This window comes from Phyllobates terribilis, unplaced genomic scaffold (genome assembly GCF_046119375.1).
Source record: "Phyllobates terribilis strain yellow unplaced genomic scaffold, ASM4611937v1 Scaffold_2__4_contigs__length_985480577, whole genome shotgun sequence".
In the NCBI taxonomy this organism is placed as follows: domain Eukaryota; kingdom Metazoa; phylum Chordata; class Amphibia; order Anura; family Dendrobatidae; genus Phyllobates; species Phyllobates terribilis.
The window spans coordinates 819,084,637-819,104,730 of NW_027362762.1; the positions used below are offsets into that span (position 1 = coordinate 819,084,637).

At 39.8% G+C, this 20,094-nt stretch overlaps 1 protein-coding gene across 1 annotated transcript in view; it reads left to right on the forward strand.

The window, feature by feature from the left end:
- Positions 1-13,463, forward strand: part of SMG6 (SMG6 nonsense mediated mRNA decay factor) — a 289,497-nt gene extending 276,034 nt beyond the window's left edge. Inside the window, exons 16-19 of the mRNA XM_073667669.1 lie at positions 4,190-4,337; positions 10,326-10,537; positions 10,851-10,932; positions 11,400-13,463. Coding sequence (XP_073523770.1) covers positions 4,190-4,337; positions 10,326-10,537; positions 10,851-10,932; positions 11,400-11,530 — 573 coding nt within the window. The 3' untranslated portion in view covers positions 11,531-13,463. The remainder of the gene's footprint in view (positions 1-4,189; positions 4,338-10,325; positions 10,538-10,850; positions 10,933-11,399) is intronic.
- The last annotated feature ends 6,631 nt before the right edge of the window (positions 13,464-20,094 follow it).

Genomic DNA, 20,094 nt, shown 5'->3' on the forward strand with positions numbered 1-20,094 from the left:
AGCAAGACTCAGAAAGATTGTGCTGAGCTTTCTAACAAGTCTTTTACCTCAACCCAGAGCTGAAGTCACATTCACATAGCTCAGGATTGCTGTTTAATTTCTCTTTTGTCGTTGTCTCTTTTGCCTGTGTACTAACTAATAAATAAAAAGCAGGCATCCATTTCTGTGTTTAGAAATAAGATAGCAGCTAGCCTCCTCCCACCAATTAAGAGTCAATTGCAAATTGGTGGTAAAGCCTGCAGAGGGGAAACTGTTGAATACTAAGGATACAAGTGATCAAATGGCCAGAAATAGTGTTATTCCTCATGTACATACATAACCACTTACTCTGCAAAGTTAATCGAAAGTACAGTTAGGGTATGTACACACGTTTTGTTCGCAGGAAAAAATGCTGCATTAAATTAGCGCATTTTTGCCGCTTTTATGTGTGCATTTTTATGGGGTTTTTTCTCTTTCTTTTCCATTCATTGGAATCGGTAAAAAAACACTGCAAAACGCTAAAAGAATTGACATGCTGCAGATTTGAAACTGCTTCACATCTTTAAAGAAAAAAATAAGCAGTGTGTGCATGTGATTTCAGCTGTCTGTCACTTTGCTGGTACAGTAAACTGCTGCATTTTTTGCGGGAAAAAAAGAAATGTATGAACATACCCTTAGCCTGTTGGTGATTCTCCACCTCACAGCTCCATTTATTGAAGACTGCCTCATCAACGATTCTATTGTGTGTACTACTTATCGAGCTACCAGCAGAAATAAAATGCACATAATAGAGCAAGGAGACTTATTCTCTGCAGCTGCCTTCCTGGCATTCTAGGGGAAGCGCAGGCTCCTACCCGTAAAGGAATTCACTAAGCAAAAATGAAATTACAGCAAATTGCTATTAATTCAGTTGTGTAATAGCTGGTATAAAATTAAGTAAAACTCAAGTTTGAAGACAAAGTTTCTTTTTCTAATAATCTTTTCTGCTATTTGCTTTGCACCAATAATTAAATTAAGGTATTTACATACTATCTGGTATATTTGGAAATGTAAAAATGTTTTTTATAAAAACTTTACTCTTGCAGTCAGTGTGTAAACATTTTTAACCTTTTTTTTGACAACTCGCACCATACATGTACGATGCAAGTTGGAAGCGGTGTATGGAACGCCGCCCGCGAGTTTTAGTCTGTTAAATGCCCCTGTCAAACTCTGACAGCGGCATTAAGAACGCATCAGCGGTGGGAATGCATCATTCCATGCATTCATCGGGTCGTCGATGGGTTGCAATGACAGCTGGGGGTCTGTTGAAGACCTCTGTGCTTGTCATAACGGAGCTCCCATGAAACCCTGCCTGCAGCCAGGCGTCAAAGGAGACTGTGATTTTCACTATATGCAGCAATGCTGTGGTATTGCTGTTTATAGCACAAAGGATCAAACAATTGCATCTTCAAGTCCCCTAAGGGGATTAACAAATACAGTGAACAGTAAAAAAAAAAAGGTTTAAAAATTTGAAAGAAAAATAAAAACAAGTTCAAATCACCTGCCTTTTCCCCCATTAAAAATAAAGATAATAAGAAGATTTTAAAAGATACACATGGTATTGCCGTGTTCTGAAAAGTCTGATCTATCAAAATATAAAAATAATTAACCCGAATAATGAACACCGTAAATGGGAAAAAATTCAAGACTGCCAAAATTAAGGGTTTTTTGGTCGCTGCAAATACCACAAAAAAATGCTGTAATAAGCTATCAAAACGTCATATCTATCCAAAAATTCTATCAATAGAAATGTTGTCTCTCCCCACAAATAAGCCATCACAGCTCCATCAATCAAAAAATTAAAACGTTACGAGTCTCGGAAAATGGCGACACAACCGAAAAAATGTTTTTGTATGAACTTCTGATTTTTTTTTCACCACTTAAATAATAAAAAAAAAGCTGGACATGTTTGGTATCACCGTAATCATACTGATGAGCAGAGTCATGTTGCAAGGTAATTTTTACCACAAAATGTAAAAAACATGGCAGAATTGTTTCTTTGACACTTTCTCCCCACTTGGATTTTTTTTTTCCAGTACAATGTGCTAAATGAATGGTGTCATTCAAAAGTACAACTCGTCCCTCAAAAAATAAACCCTCATATGTCTGTGGACAGAAAAATAAAAAAGTTATGGCTCTGGAAAGAAGGTGATGAACTTAACATTTTTTTTAATCTTTCTGTAATTCTATTGTAAGAAACTTTTAATAAACAGGGAGGACGGGGATGCAGCTGCAGTTTCTTGCTTAGTTTTTTTAGAGCGAGAGCAGCAGCATGCGAGCGGACTTTGATTGGGTCAGGACACTTACATCACACCAGGTGTAGTCTGTCCATTGATCAAGAATGGAGAAGGAAAAATAACTAAACTTCCAGGTTCTGCACAACTTTTCTGGCTGGTTATGTAGAATGCTAAAGTCTAATATTCAGTGTACAATGGCGGTTATAATATCACTGTCCTAGATAAATAAGGAGATGCTGTAATTGAGTTTTCAATTTTTACAAAAGGCAATCAGTGATTGCTTTAAGTCTCATTTTATTAAAACAAGGTTCAAAATGTTACTTTCTCCACCAGTTTCACTAAATGTTATGATTAGAGCTTATACTTTACCATCAATGAGAAACTTAAAGGTAAAAAGTTTCCCACCATTGGACATGTTGATACATTGACAACAAATCCTTGTGATAAAGAGACTTCTTTTGCCTGAAGATGATTTCAGGCCTCTGTCAATGTTCATTGTTTGGTCGGGCTTAGAATGCGAAGTTTCACAGAGTAAGTTCCTTCCAGATGAGCTTAAGACTGATACCAAAGGGGAAAAGATATTTGTTCTTCATCTTCCTGCCCCCACCTTTGCTAGTGCCCAGGGCCCTTTGCATCCATAATTCTTCATTTTGTAGCCTTGAATCCTTGCCAGGAACATCTGTCTCACCATATGCCTGGACCCTGCAATCTGTGCCGAGCGACTTGTAATACAGCTCCGGTGAAAGCCCTTCTGGGACACAACACACATGTGTACCCTTTAGCAATTGGCGAGCTGCCATGACCAGCCTGGTTACTCACCTTTCATACACCTAATTGAAATCTAGTGAGATCTTTAAGATTCTGTCAATCCACCCTGATACGCCAGCCTCTGGCGAAAGAAAATTAGGGGTTGGACGTGTTTTGATGAGCCACAGAGAATGCCATTGGGCAAGGCTGGACAAGGTTATTCTAAAGAAGAAATATGAATCTATAAAAGTTTTCTGCTTTGACGCCATGGTTGTATGTGAACTAAAACCTGTCTAAAGGTATGAGATCAGCTATTTTGAAGAAATGTGGCTTTTGGGTGTTTATGAACGTTAAGTAGCTTCTTCCTTTACGCGAGCTTGTGATACTTGGAAGAGGCAGAGATGCAGTGCTGTCACTTACAGGGCAACGTAAGCAGACGGCCGTACAGGATACTGTATCCTTCTGAACCTGTGGAGTAGGAAGTCCTGGCCTATTTATAACACAATACCCTGCAGGAGGAGAAATGCCACAGACTTCCCGACTGCCCTGCTACCCTGTGACTGCTTTGCTTCCCTTTACCACCCGCCGTCCAGCTCCGTTTTTATTGCTCCCTGTTCTTGGCTCGGTATGATGTGACCTCGCTGTGGGTTAGTGCATCCTGCAGAGGGGACGTGCAGACAGTCACAGCCTGTTCAACGACGCCCCAGAGCCGTAACCTGCAGTAGTGGAAATGGTTGGGATATATGGTCACCCCCACCCTTGATTTTTAGATATTATATATTTTTTTTTACAAGTTATGTAGCAGCCACTAAAGCCAGATGTTTCGATTCGACCAGAAAATGTGCTAATAATCGCACAGAAGCAAATATAACACTGACCTTTTATTTCCGCAAATATTCCGTATATTTAAGAATTCCCAATTTTTGCGTGGACCATACCATAGACATGTATGAGGACAAGTGGTTTATTATATCTCCTCTGCTTGCCCTCAGAATTTCTTAATTAGTGCCGAGAGGCAAAATTAGGGAGTTGCTAGAATAAAAAGCAGCCTAGAGGCAGCAAACTGAAAATTGTTTAATGCACATTTCACTATTTACTTTATCCATCCTAGTTCTCTCTTAAGTTGCTAAAAACTTTATTAACTGTTTTGCTGAAGATGACTTTTCTGTCTTATTTTATCTTCCTAGGCTGTCCTAGATGGCAAGACACGGCCCCTGGAGCTGGAAATCTGTCCTTTATTCCTGGTTCCTGATACAAATGGATTTATCAATCACCTCCCTGGGCTGCAGCAGCTTTTGTCATGTCAGATCTATATACTAGTTATTCCTCTTATAGGTAAGATCTGCAATGTAGTAGGTACAGTATGCTCCATAAGGTACAATAAAGCTAAATACCAGGTGATCTAATATACAGCATATTAGTAGGAATCCATATATTTGTGATAACTGCATTGATCGTGTAGAGATGTCTTAATCCTATTGTTTGAGTTTGTCAGGACCTCTCTGGTTTATTATGAACAATGTAGATCTCTTGTCACAGTTTTTCATTATTTTCTTCTGGTACAAATCAGATACTATTATTATTTAACACATTCCTTTATAATTGGGGAGTTTGAGCTGATTATCCATTTTTTTATTTAAAGAAAACCTGTCATGTAAAAAAAAAAGCGCTATTAATCTGCAGGTTAATAGCGTTCTAAAACTGCCTGGCCTCCACACTGAAAGCTCAGCTATCAGGAGGAAATTAACTGTATTCCTCCGACTTTCAGTCATAGAGGCGCAGTCGGCGCAGCTTCAGTCACCACTCAGCACATAGTGAGTGGCAGCTGTAACCGCGCCCGCGTCTCTGACTGACAGCCGGCTCAGGACTGATGCAATGCAGGGCCGGCTGTCAGTTATTGCCGGGGTGTGGTCACATCCACTGCTCACTGTATACTAGAGGTGACTGAAACTGCTCCGGCCGTGCCTCTATAACTGAAAGCTGGAGGCTGCCAGGCGGAAGAAAGTTAGTTTCCTCCAGGTAGCTGGGCTTTCAGTGCGGCGCTCCAGGCAGTATTAGAATGCTATTTACCTGCAGATTAACACTATATCTGCAGGTTAATAGCATTTTTTTAAATGATGGGTTCCCTTTAAATTGGAATTAATAATCATAATTCTAGAATTTGGAATTTGAGAAGTCATTGTGTTATAGCAGATATCCGATCATGGTTTTAGAAGAGAAGTCTCTACCAGTTGCTGAGCATACCTATTTTTGTATTTCTTTTTCTTTTAACTACGTCATGAAAGGCTACATCACCCGTTTCTTCAGGGGCAAAGGCAGCTATTCTGTCTCTCCCTCATGACATATAGTGTAAAACTGCTTTTTCAGATTGACTGTTTTTTAGAATTGCAATCTCTCCAAAAATATCAACTCACAGAGTTAAAACCCGTTTTCATTTTATTAAGGTTTCAATATTCATTAGGAACAAGCAGCTAAACCATCAGTGATGAGATATACTGTTATGTGCCTTCTGAGCAAAATGTCCTTAACCCTGGAGCCCACCTCTAATTTACTATATGGCACAGTGAATATGCCGGTTATGGATATGCATATTGCTCTTTTCATTTTGTGGGGCATTTTAGAAAATCATGTACTGATGGGAAAGTATGACAATTGCAGTTGGCCTTCACTTGTGTTAGTATGATGCTTGCTTTCCCCAACTCTGCAGCATGTTGTTGTGTAATGTAGGATGAGTATTGATTCTTGCCACTAACCCTCATCTGCCTTGTGCTTGACTGCACTCTGGCTATGGCTGCTGCACTGTGCAGCTCTCTGGCTGGGCTTGGGACAGAGTCACACAGCTAAGAGAGCAGCTGCTGGAACACACGTCCCCGTCACGGCGTTTTCTCCATATAAAGCCAGCGGTGCAATCTCTGACTGGTTCCAGTTATTGCTAAACACTCGCCCCTGGCACAAGTACTGGTGTTACTGGGTGGTCTGGCCAGCTCCCTGGATTTGGGAGTTCTTTCCCTGACCGAGAGAAGGAGCCCTGTGGCGTATCTGGTTTATTTGGGTGGGTTTAATAAGAAGTCGAGCACGCTTTCTTCCCTGTGGGGGAACGAGCATGCATTATAATCTCCTTCCTGTCACACACATACTACTGTGTCCATCTGTTTATGAGCCGCCTACTAAAAACGTCTGTCTGTCTAGCCTAGCATCGCTAGTACTGCAAAAATGTGCGGTGAATTACAAATTCTATTTTTTGACGATTATTGCTTCTCTTTTTCAATTAAATAATCTTGTGAATGTAAAAATGTGACTTGTAGTTTCTGAGCAGCTAATGATACCATACGTGCTTTATGCTAATTTGACCAAAGCATTAAAGAGAATCTGTCAGCAGGCTTTTGCTTTATAATCCGAAGACCGGATGAGATAGAGGCTGAAACACAGAATTCAGGGATTTGTCACTTGTCAAAGTGTGTGCTGTTTACTAACTGTGAATGATTTATAGCTAAGAGATTAAAATTGCCGGACTACACTAGTCCGGCAACGCCCCCTCCTCCTGTGATTAGCACCTCACTGTCTATGGATTTTGTACATAAAAGAGCCTGGTGTAGGTGGGGTTAGATGTGGTGTGGGCAGGATTAGCTTCCTCAGCTCTGCTTCATTCTAAATCTAAAAACTCTGTGTCAGAACCTCTGCACCCAGTAATCTAAGTGACACATCAATGGATTCAGGGTCTCTTTTCCTACATCATGCTGCTCTCAGATGAGGTAGCAAAAACCTGCTGACAGATTCCCTTAAAGCGGATTTACAATTTTACTAATCGACCTTTCCCCTGATGTAGCTGAAGGTGGAGCATGGCCTTGGTTAACTTTTTTGGTAAGCTTTTTTAGTACTATAGCGATCATACCTGGTTTCTAAGGAAATATTACCTAATCACTAAAGTCTCTTTATTTGGTTTGTCAAAACCTCCCCCTAAAAATAGTATTTCAGAATACTTATTTAATTATTTTTATTCCCCACTGATCTCTGTGCCACCTGCCACTATGTGTAGTTTATGCTGTGTGATGACCTGTTGTCCATCATGGCTATCGCCATGCTATGAAGTAGAGCTATGGGTGATACTGAGAACAAGCGGACAGGGTTGGGGGAGGAGACACAAATGACCAGTGGGTAACTGAGAAGTGAAAAAGTTAGTGGAATGAAAGACTTAATATTTCACTAGTTTAGGCTCAACCACAGTTTATTTAAATTTACAGAAAATTTGGGGTCACTGTTAATTTAAAAAATGGAGGCTCGTCAGATGCGGAGTGCAATGCCGAACAAAATTGCAAACTGCTTTATTTATTTTCCAGCCTGAAAAATCACTCTTTTCTGTCTAACTTGCTGTCTACTGCCTGTTGTCGAGTATAATCCGTCTCTAGCTGCTGAGGCACAAAGACAGATAACGGGATATGGGGACAGAACTTTTTCTTCTCACTTGTCGGTCACACTGCATAAAGACATAACCAAGAGGAGGCAAGCCATTGGACAGTGGCAGGAGCAGGGCATGCTGGGAAGTGAGGGAAAGAAAGATTCGACTGATGAGGGGGAACCCATAACTGTGGATGGCAAATTACAGCATAGTTCCTGGACACAACAGATTCTTCTGGGCATCAGAAGCATTCTTAATTAGTTTTGGGGTGTAAAGGCAGCAAGACTGTGCATTCACTCTGGGTCTTTTTTGTGAAATTTGCTCTTAGATCTCTGGTTTTCCAAATACAGTTGTAAGAATAAAAACACAATACAATTTATCCAGCCCTGTGTGAACAGGCTCTAAACATAGCATTGGAATTTTATCCCTTTTTTCACTTTATTGTGTAATGGTTGTTTTTCACTAGACAGATACTGACCAGTGCACGCTTTCTTAATTGCATACTACAATGGCAAAGTGCTATGGATGCCGCTACATGTTCCCGGTCGGCCAAATAATAATATAAAATGTACTTGAAGAGTGCATTACAAATGAGTATGGGCAGCCACTCAGCTGGTCGGTGCTCTCTTGTATCCTTGGAGCTTTTGATGGATGCACTAGTTTAAAGGGGTTTGTACAGGCTACCTTTTAATTAAGTGATGTGTATAGAATATTTAATATATAGTATGGGTTTAGGGCAAGCATGCTCACCAGCTGTGTATTGCTATTTGCCCTGTAAGACACAATGTTAAATTTGTCTGTTTTAAGCTCACTGTCAGCAAATCAGAATGACCTATACTTACTCTGAATGCTTTATTGGTCTGATTCCTGAGATAAAGGCTTGATTTGGAGCACTAGTATCATGTAGGCTTACCCGAACGTCTGACTTCTGCACAATAGGTACCTTCTCACATCCTGCTTGTTGAGTTTGGTATTGCCTGAAAGTGTCCCATCATTTCAAATAGCATTTCATAATACAGACGGTTGTCATGTAATGCCTTGGCTAAGTTCTGGAATATGATGTCACATGGGAAAATCGTATCCTTAGTAAAGAAGTTAGAATTGCATCCACATAGGTATATTGTGATGAAGCTAAATAAAAAAAGTAACCAATGTGACCCCCTCCCCTCACACACACACACACTCAAGATCCCCCGCAGGCTTTTATGGTATATTACGTGGACATGCCTTAAAGGGGTTGTCCGGCCTTAGGCTAGAAATCTGCAGTCTCTCTATGTGACCGCAGACTTGTGAATTCACACTGCACACTGTGAGGATTCTCCGGTGCTGGCAGCAGCGGGCACGTGACTGCAAATACCTAAAATGGATTTGCCACCTTAATCCAGTAAATGAACATATCTCTCCTTTCAATTTAAGGAACGCTGTAAATAAATGCTCCTGGGTTGATTTTTAATGGTGGGGATGTTTTCTTTTTTTCTTTGCACAGCAACATGGCCTTGGGGCATGTTACATGAGCATCTAAAAATTCACGCTGAAGCTGATTTACTTTTACTAAAACAGTAAGCAGCAGTGTCTTGCACACAATCAAGCCCCAAATACCTGGTAGTTCATAAAGCAATACGGTCAACATATTTCACAACACAAATGGAAAATAGAGACTGGTGTACTCTGAAAATCAGAATAACGGTTTAATCCTAATAATACAATTAGAATTTAAGGAGTCCAGCAAAATAGTAAGAGAGCTTATTAGTCCGAGTACAGTCAGCCTGTCTGACAGCTGCAGCTTGTACTGAGCAGTGTGAGATCCCATCAGCAAAAGGGACAGTGAGGAGCTTGTCAATCGGGCTAGGTGATCGGAGATTAAACTTGGGTCTCAATACTACCTCTTTAACCAAACCTCTCCTATTCTAGAAAAGATATTTTCTATGACCAATTTTCAGTTCCCCTAAGCATTTTTTTTTCAATATTTGTAAGCCAAAACCAGGAGCGGGTCCAAAATTATAAAGCGTTGCAAACCTTTCCAATATATTTTTTTTCTATTTGATTTGCTGAGTTTTGGCATAAACATAGTGATGCAAAGTACTGACTAAGCTACTGCTGTGTGAAAGTGGGCTTAAAGGGTTGTTTCTTTTCAGTTATTTTTAATCCGCAAGAGCTGTGATGAATAAAAGAAGAAAGTAATCTTTGCTTGCCTTCCTCGGGTCTAGTGCTGACTTTCTGACGCTGCTTCACTTTTGATGATTAGTTGCAGGGGTGACATCACATCGACAGTGAGGCAGCCAATCACTTGTCTCAGCCAATGTAAGTTGTGAGCTCAGGGATTGGCTGCAGTGTTGTCAACATAACGTCACCACTGTACCAAATGATCAAAGACCATAGCAGTGGTTCAAAGGCACTGCTGGACCCAGGGAGGGTAAGTAAAGATTAGTTTCTTATTTTTATCCATCAGTGAGCCTTTAGGCTCAAATAGTTGAAAGGGGGCAATCGCTGTAATTTTTTGGTATGTTGCATAGAGACATTCCTATAAACATGATTTTTCGCTGCAGCTTTTTAGAAGATCATTTAAAGAGATTTCACTTTTTTCCCTAATTTCATCAGCATGTTTCTAGTTTTGCTCACGTGTGTTTGCCGTATTTTGTGCAATTTGGGCCTTAGACACCGAGATAATTTAACCAATTAAGTGTTCATGTTGGTTTTCCAGATCAGTAGAATTCTCTTCTGTACTTTAGACTTTTCTCAGACCAATTTTTTAATAGGTCTGCATTATTTTCTTCATTAAAGGTAGAGGTTTATATCTATTCTTGTGGGAACATCTTTCAATCCATGGAAATATTTCGGTAATGACAATATAGTAGTAGAATCGGAGAGAAATCTTTGTTTTTGTGCCATAGTTTCTCAAAAACTGTGTGTCTTTTCCCATTCTGTAGTTATCCATGAATTGGATGGCCTTGCAAAAGGACAAGATGTTGATCAGCGCAGCGCTGTGCAGGCTCGGTCTCTTCAGGAGAAGGCCAGGAAGGCCATTCAGTTTCTAGAGCATGGATTTGAAGCCCGAGATCCCTTTCTGAGAGCACTTACAAGTCGCGGTAATGAGCTGGAATCTATTGCCTTTCGAAGCGAAGATATTTCTGGACAGAAGGTACCTATGTTCTTCCTGCTTTTTCAGGGCTGTGTGGCTGATCTTTACATAAAGTGTAGTAATTGACCCTTATGACCGGTCAGGTTTTTGCTACCATGTACTATATAGGCACTGGGAGGAGATAGAGGTCACTAATTATAGGTGGCTTAGGGTAGAAGCTAGAGTTGAGCAAAACGATTGGCGCTGCCCTGATTCGCCATCCAGTCTGTCGTACCTGGACCAGGGCAGCGCAAATTATTTTTTTCTCATCTCTAGTAGAAGCATCTAGTGATCGTGAAGATCAGCACATTGATATTGCTTTTTGGTTTCTTAGGGAAACAACGATGACTTGATCCTTTCGTGCTGTCTTCATTACTGCAAGGACAATGCTAAGGACTTCATGCCGTCAAATAAAGGTAAAGCTTCATCTTTGGCCCTGGCTCGCTAGCCTCACAAATGCTTTCTTCATTTTTGGACTCCCGCAATATACTAGTGTAAACACCTTAAGTCATGCCACTTCCTCCCATTCCTCCATCCCTATCCTGTTGTGGCAGATTAAAGTGACATCATGAGCTGCCCAAACCCATCTGTCATTGGATTAACCTGCCACAGCTGTCTATGTTGTTTACAAAGACAGATCCTGGCCTAGTCCTGACAATTGCTGGCCTCTGGTTTGTAACACGGAGGATGGTTACCAGTGTCGCAGTGACAAGCTTCCCCCTCCTCCTTACATCTCTCCTCCGCTCCCACGTTCTTCCTCCTGTGAGAACTTACTCCTAAGCTGTTGCACATTTCCTTTTGGCTTTCAATTTTTTTTTTCTCTCTTCTCATCACCTTCCGTTTTTTGTACCTCATCTCACTTTACTCTCTGCCCTTATTTCAGATGATCCAATACGCCTGAGAAGAGAAGTTGTTCTGCTGACTGATGACCGGAACCTCCGAGTGAAGGCCCTGACCCGACATGTCCCTGTGCGAGACATTCCTGCCTTTCTTACGTGGGCCAAAGTGGGGTGAAGCAGACAAGAATCAGAAGGGAAGAATCCTTGCGTGCAAGAAAAAAAACAAAAAAAAGAGAAGAATATCCAGTGTGTGACCCGCCGGGGCGAGAAGTCGTTACAGTCGGTCTTGATACATCAGTTCAACTGCCCCATGTTAAACCACACACACAAACGCACCCCAGACTCAACCCATCGTCTGAAATCTAGAACAAAAGCTGAAAATGTTCCCTTCATGCACCCTCATCATGAACCTGCTGTAACTTGTCTGTTAGTTCAGGTGGATGGGAGTGCGGAAAGAAGGGGCTAGTTACTGTATGTTGGGTCTGGCTGGTCAGTGAAGGTGCAGAATTTAGTAAGACGACGATCCAGAGCAGGCTTTCACCAGCAGGTTTCCTTCCATGGGCACATCTCCTCCTTACGTTTTCCCTTTTTTTCTTTGTGCCCTAGTAATACCTGCATCACGAGGCTCCATTGACACGAACCAATGGTCTCCATTCCCAAAGTATCTTTTCTTGCCATCCTATTTCTTTAACTACAACAGTGCATTTTAGCTTATTGTTTTTATTTTCTGTTTTATTTTTATTTTCCTTTATTTTGGATGACAGTTTGTCTTTACCGGCTGAGGATTCACCGATTGTACTTTGAAGCACTGAACATACTTCAATGCAGTTATTCGCTGATACATGTTTTTTGCCCATCTTTTGTATCCTGTACATTGCTACTTTGTTTTCTTCTTATTTTCCCCACTCTTATTGATTGCAGAAGCCCGCCTCACCCCTCTGCTGTATAGGGAGATGCGTAGGTGTGGCTATTAAATTCAGACTGGAAGGATAATGTTGCTCTGTAGATGTACAACAATGCTTTTCCGTTACTTGACCGATCCTCATCGCTACTCACACCGGGTTACACAGATGTTCTCGGCAGGTTTCCCTGGCAGGGAGCACTCTCAGCATTTTCTGTCATTCCAAGCCAAGACCTGACATCTGAAAATCCTAAAAGTCTTCTGTAGGTCCTGATGTCATCCTTTTCCCTAATACTTTATAAGATCAGTCTGTAGGGATAAAGGCAGAAATCAACCACATGGTCCTGGCTACATACTAGTTGGCTTGGACATTGGCTCTTTCTAACTCCTTTGTGTTGCTGAAAGTGTCCGGCCTCATGCTGTGCCGTGCGGTGGACAGCTAGGACAGTGTGCATAACTCCTGCAGGACAAGGCTGTCAAAGGGTTACTGTGCTACATGTAGCGACCAGCCTGGTTATTGGACACCAGAGAGGCTATAGATAGATGAAGCTGGCTCTGATTATGTGCTAGGACAGAGGCTAGTGCAGTGGTCATATTCTATACAGATAACAAGTGGGACAGCGGAGGCTCTAGATAATAGCGGTGATCTGTTTCATTTCTATGTTGTGAACTTTTCCCGATTCGCGTGTGTAAAATAGTTTGTTAGCGGTGAGAAGTGATGACGTTATGTTGGTTTGTGTTGGCCGAGTGCAACGAATCTGCTTGTAGTGAAGCAAACCTTAGTCTGTATTTTTGTATTTAGTTACATCTCCTGTCTATGGCTTTAGTGAAGTAATGTAACTTGGCATGGCTATATATTAGTGGTGTTGGTGTTTAACCCTTTGTGTATTTTTCAGAATGATCTTGCCATCACGGTGATCCTGAACCGTACTGGTGCTTGCCTACTAACGCTATCATCTGAATCCCACTATAGGCACTTCCCATTATTTAGCAGCAAAGGCAGTAACATCACCTATACCGTGACGCAAGCACAGCGTTGATAGTCCAGCATTGTTGCGAATTAATAGTTTTGGAAATAATCCTATTTTTCTGTGACTTTTTTTTTTATTATTTTTTGTTGCTTGAAAGCCATTTTTTGTTGTATGCTATTTTTAGATTCAGTGTTAATCTAAAAAAAAAAATCTTAATAAATGTCGTTTTACCGTAATCTGTGTATCTAGTTTTTCTTGAATTTTAACCCCTTATTCACTATGAGTTGTTATTCTATATTTGATTTTTTTATCTGCTGAAATTTTTTTAGCACTTATACCGGGTGCAATGACATTCAGTGGCTATTGGCGTTGTTGCTGGGCTTTCCCCAAAGTCCTGATTGATGCCCAAACCTGCAGGATTGCGTCCAATATTCCCTCTGTGTAGATTTTTCTCATTACATTCTGAATTAAAAGTCAAATAAAAAGTGGTATGGTGAATATACGCTAGATGCTATTAGTCCATCAGTAGCCAGTGCTACATCTGCCATTTGAAGAGTAAACACAGTTTTCATTTTTTTTTAGTACATGTGAAAATAAGAAACTTTGTAATATATCTTATAAGAGAAATCTGGTTCTTTCTCCTCCTGGACTCTTTCATTTTCTAAAGTCTCAATTTATGGGTAAAATCAGTGTTCAGTGAATACAGATTTTAACATTAATGAAATAGATGACAGTTGGTGCTCATAAAGTTCCATGGAGAACTGAAACTGATACCTTTAGCTCCTCCCTCCTCTTCCACACTCCTTCTTCATAGAATTCTAAGAGCACCAACTGTCATCTATCTCAATAATTTAAAAATTTGTCTTCACTGAACATAAATTTTACCCATGAATTGAAAGTTGAAAGATCAGTCTAGGAGAAGTAATCAGATTTTTCATGTGCACTATTGATTTATGAAAAGAATGAAAATGAGTGTTACTCTTTAAATCAGTATTTCCTGGAATCTTTTTCATGAGATTTTTCTTTCCTTTATTAGATCTGATAAGTCTATATTGAAATTTGATATACAGGTAAGTTTTAGTAATACGTATTATCCATAAAGTCAAATATTTAAAATCTGTATTTTAACGCATTCATATTACAGACAGTTCTCCACTGACTGTTCTCCTAAGACAGTTACATAAAGTATGTGATCTTTACAGTATATTGCATCTTCGGTCTCCTTTACACGCTGAACCCGGAGAGTATTGTACCAGTGCCATAGTGTCTCTGCTGTGGAATATTCTCTAGTATCTTAAATCACAGAAATGAGCAGTCTTACAATATCCCACCACATTATGTTACATCCCCATTGTGACTGGGGATTTTGCCTTCTGCACTACTACTCTTTGTTACCTCTTGTTTCATTATGTGAGAGAATTATGAGAAACATCTCCAGCTTTACTGGGTCACTGGAAGAAATGTAAAATGTCCATACCGTATTGTAGACTATTGCATAAAACTCCACAAAGGTTTTACTGTTGGTAATGATTATTATGTGCAAATATAAAGTCTTTCTACCCTGGTTTTCAGTGCACAGTTACTTGTTCGTGATCCTGTGGCATATTTTTAACAATTTTTATGGGTATCCACGTGCCCTGCCCTTTCCAGACACAGTCAATTAGAAGTGCTGCAGACTCGAGATGACCACCTATTACATGGCCCTCAACTGATTTCAGTGGTCATCGTATAGTAATGTCACACTTTGCCCGTAATATGTCTTGATATACTGTAGGTTTCTTCCAGCTCTGACGAAATGTGAACAACTGCAGCCAATCTGTGGTCGCTGATTAGTAGCAGAGCTCATGCGATGCCCCCGATGGTGGTTGTTGCACCAGCAGGGAATGCTGCACGGAGTATGGGGGAACAGTGCTGATCCTTGAAGTATAATTTTTTTTTCACCTCCCTGATCCCATTAGTAAGGAGTTTTCCATTAGTGGAAAATTAAGAAGATTCTGATACAATGAAAAATTTCACCTATTAACATACAAATATCCATAAATGTATTTAAGTATATTTCATTGGATATATATATATATATATATATATATATATATATATATATATATATATATATATACACAGTACACACCTCATTTAAAGATTTTTCTGTATTTTCATGACAAAGCAGTCATCAAAGCAAAAGGTGGCTACTTTGACGAACCTAGAATATAAGACATATTTTCAGTTGTTTCACACTTTTTTGTTAAGTATATAATTCCACATGTGTTAATTCATAGTTTTGATGCCTTCAGTGTGAATGTACAATTTTCATAGTCATTATGAATATAATATATATTATTTTGTGATTTTTAAAAAAAATATTTTTAAAACGTTTTTATATATATATATATATATGTGTGTGTGTATATATATATCACCCTGCACACTGTGTTGGGCTGTAAGCACAACACCCACTTGTGGACATCGGGCCCTCATACCACCGTCATGGAGTCTGTTTCTGACAGTTTGAGCAGGCACATGGATGTTAGTGGCCTGCTGGAGGTCATTTTGCAGGGCTCTCGCACTGTTCCTCCTTGCACAAAGGAGGAGGTAATGGTCCTGCTGCTGGGTTGTTGCCATCCTATGACCCCCTCCACATCTCTTGGTGTACTGGCCTGTCTCCTGGTACAATATCTGCTCTGTGCTCTGGACACTGTGCTGACAGACACAGCTACCCTTCTTGCCACAGCTCGCATTGATGTGCCATCCTGGATGAGCTGCACTACCTGAGCAACTTCTGTGGGTTGCACTGTAGATACTACCTCATGCTACTGTACCTCTAGGGGTGAGAGCAATGACAAAATGCAAAAGTGACCAAAAACAGATAAAAAGGATGAGAACAGATAAATGTTGTGTGGTCCCCACCTGCAGAACCACTCCTTTATAATGAGTGTCTTGCTAATTGCCTATTATTTCTACATGTTGTCTGTTCCATTTGCACAACATCAGGAGAAATTGATTGTCAATCAGTGTTGCTTCATAACTGGAGAGGTTGATTTCACAGAAGTGTTATTTGACTTGGAGTGAAATTGTGTTTAAGTGTTCCCTTTATTTTTTTGAGCAGTATATATATGTATGAACTTGTTTTCTGAAATACAATGTTACCTGTTAAGCTCACATCTTCTATTTCCATTAGTATTAAACATTTATTCTTCATTTATATAAATATGTAGAATAAATCATAAACACATTTTGAATGGAATATGAGTAAGATCATAGCCTTTCATTGGTAATAAAACTGAAAATGTCCTCATTAAATACAAGGGGGTACCAATAAAAAACAGGAATGGTCTACTGGAAGGTGGGGCACTTGTAGTCTGGAACAAAGCTTCATAGACGCACATTGTTTGTATGTATCAGCCATCATGCCATAAGCGAAACATTGAACAACTCATTAAAAAATATATAACTAGAGCCAAAGAAAACCGTTCCCAACAATGTCGGCTGGCATACTGACTTAATAAGAAGTGTTCTGCGAACATGCACCTAGCAGCGGAAGCTGGTAATACAATCACCCCACCTGCCCCACCACCCCCAGAAGATCATTCCTATTTCTTTTAGTTACTCCTTCATATTATTGCAATAATGTGTTGGTTTATTTGCATTAATTTAAAAAAACTCAAAAGTGTCTCTGTAAGAAACTAGCTTGTAAAGGGGACTTCATCTCCACTGACATGTCTGTTTTATTCTTTTTATTACCCATAAAATAACAACTCTCTTTTCTTAGAACTGTCACTTGTGCTATTTCTCTGTTATCCCTCCTAAAAATTTATGAATAAATCTATAACTAGACATTTTAGCGTTGAAAGCGTATCAGTTGTTTCAAGTAACTTTTCAGAATAAGCCGTAATGTGTATGTACATGGGGAATAACACTAATTTTCACCATTGTATGACTTGTATCCTGCATTTTCAACAGTTTCAACAGTTTTCTCCTCTGCGTACTATCTTTTATTTTCAGTTTTCTCTGAGCTGGTGGGTGGAGATTAGATGCTGTAATATTTCACACAGAGCAAGAATCCTTTTTATGCACTATCTTGGAAGACATTATTGAGCACTACTGAGCAGTGTAGCTATGAATCCAGAACAGAAGGAAAATACAATTTGCTAGAAGCTGCAGCATGATCTGTCATTGTCTGCCTGATCTTTCACTGTTCTAAGGGCTCCTCACTCGTCGTCCATGTCTCCATAAAGTATAGAGGTGTAACCTGATACTTCAGTAAGCTGGCATTCTACCTTGCAATGACCAAAGACAGATTTGAGTTGCTTATTTTATTTTCAGAGTAAATGACGAATTCAAGAGGCATGGAGTTGGGGAGAAATGTCTCATAAATGGAGAAAGCTTATTTCTCTGCTAAGGTATAAACTCTTATGTTTACCTATGTTATTGATTTATGCAAAGTTTATTAAAACGACAGTGAACATTTAATTGTCTCCCTACACAATTTGACACTAACGACGCTGATTTGAAGACGACAGACGGTATAGGCGACATATTTGACAAGAGGAAGAGCAAGTATCGATTTATTTATACATTTCCAAGAGAAATGACAGAGGAACTGCACATCCCCAAGTTGTAAGAAAAGATGCTCCAGTGTTATGTTAGGGGGGACCACATATTTTCTAAATTGAGGAGTCTGGAAGTCCCTATCTATACTGTTTTAAAATGGTTTCTAGGGATATAATGGTTAAAACTTCTGTATTAGGTATCATATAATTTTCCGGTTTAAAGAAAATAAAAACTTTCAGAAGAAATTTAGAAGAAAATTCACTGTGCAGTTTGTCATTGCCAGGAGCTTCATCACTGTCCTGGCCAGCATCATTTATGATAAAGGTGTCCACAAGGACTGCAGCGCTAGGCAATGCAAATATACCATTTATCTTTCCCCTTCTCCTTGGAGCGTGCTGGACTCCAGATGTGTTTTGCTAAGCACCCCATTATTAGCTGTGCTGTGCTGAGCTGGAACTATTGCAATGTATTTCCAGATCTGGACAATAAGTGTTACTTCCAGCAAATGAGACAGGAGAAAGCCACATGCAGTATTGTGTACTGTAGTCAGCAATAAGACATTGCAGAACTAGAGTGAAATGCCATTGAATCTCATGTGCACGTGCAGCATCGGCAAACACTTTTATACCACCGATACCACGTTGATCGTAGCAACTCACCCAAACTTAATGGGCACTGTAAAAACAAACTCTACCAAAATCTTGATATATTCTTAGGTTTAAAGTTAAATACACATTTACAGTGTATCATTGTCTGCTAAAACAGATTTTTCAAACCAAAAATTGTAACAGTTTAACCCTTTCACCCCCGAGCCTGTTTTCACCTTCCCGACCAGGCCAATTTGTTCACTTCTCACCACTGTCACTTTATGAGGTAATAACTCTGAAACGCTTCAACTGATCCCACCCACTCGGAGATTTTCTCATGACATGTTGTGCTTCATGATAGTGGTATGATTTTTTCGATATGACTTGCGTTTATTTGTGGGGAAAAAAAATCTGAAATTTTGCGAAAATGTAGCAGTTTTCAAACTTTTAATTTTTATACCTTTAAATCAGAGAGTTGTGTCGCACAAAATAGTTAATAAATAACATTTCCCACATGTCTACTTTACATCAGCACAATTGTTTAAACATTTTTTTTTGTTAGGAAGTTAGAAGGATTAAAAGTTGACCAGCAATTTCTAATTTTTACAATAAAATTTACAAAACCATTTTTTTATAGACCACTTCACATTTAAAGTGACTTTGAGGATCTATATAACAGAAAATAAACAAAGTGACACCATTCTAAAGACTGAACCCCTCAAAATGCTCAAAATGACATACAAGAAGTTTATTAACCCTTCAGATGCTACACAGGAATTAATGGAACGTAGAAAGAAAAAAATGAACATTTAACTTTTTTTCACAAAAATTTTACTTTAGCCCCAATTTTTTTTTATTTTCACAAGGTTAACCAGAGAAAATACACCATACAATTTGTTGAGCAATTTCTCCTGAGTACGCCGATACCCAATATGTGGAGGAAAACTACTGTTTGGGCGCATGGCAGAGCTTGGAAGGGAAGGAGCGCCATTTGACTTTTTGAATGCAAAATTTGCTGGAATCATTAACTGACGCCAAGTTGCGTTTGGAGAGCCTCCCGTGTGTCTAAAGAGTGGAAACCCCCCACAAGTGACCTCATTTTGGAAACTGGGCCCCTCGAGGAACTTATCTAAATGTGTGGTGAGCACCTTGAACCCCCAGGTGCTTCACAGAAGTTTATAACATTGAGCCATGAAAATAAAAAAAAAAACATTTTTCCCACAATGTTCGATCGTGGCCGTTGCTACAGGCTGTCAGCTGTCCTATAAAGCTGACACCCGAGTTTGATTGCGGAGGCGCTCAGCTTGAGCCCGCGCAATCATGGCACCGTATATATACTACGCTATGCGGGAACACATCTCCCACAGTGCAGTATATATGAGGCATGTTAGGAAGGGGTTAAAGAAATCCTGTCACCAGGTAAAAAATGGCCAGGTTTTGCTATTTTATTTCTGCTGCTCACCTCAGTATTCCGTTTTTTGTTTTTCTTAAATCTGCCATATGGATCCAGAGATATTACCCTGTGCGCAATGTACCTTAATAAAGACCATAAAAATTGGCACGAAAGGGAATCTGTCAGTAGGATTAACCCTCCTAAGCAGTCTATATGGGCATGTAGGTCCTAGGAAGCTGAATAAAATGATACCTTGATGTCTGTAATCCAATGTGTTCTAGAGAAATCCACGGTTAAGATCTATGGGCGGAACACGGGATCTGCCCCCAGACGTTA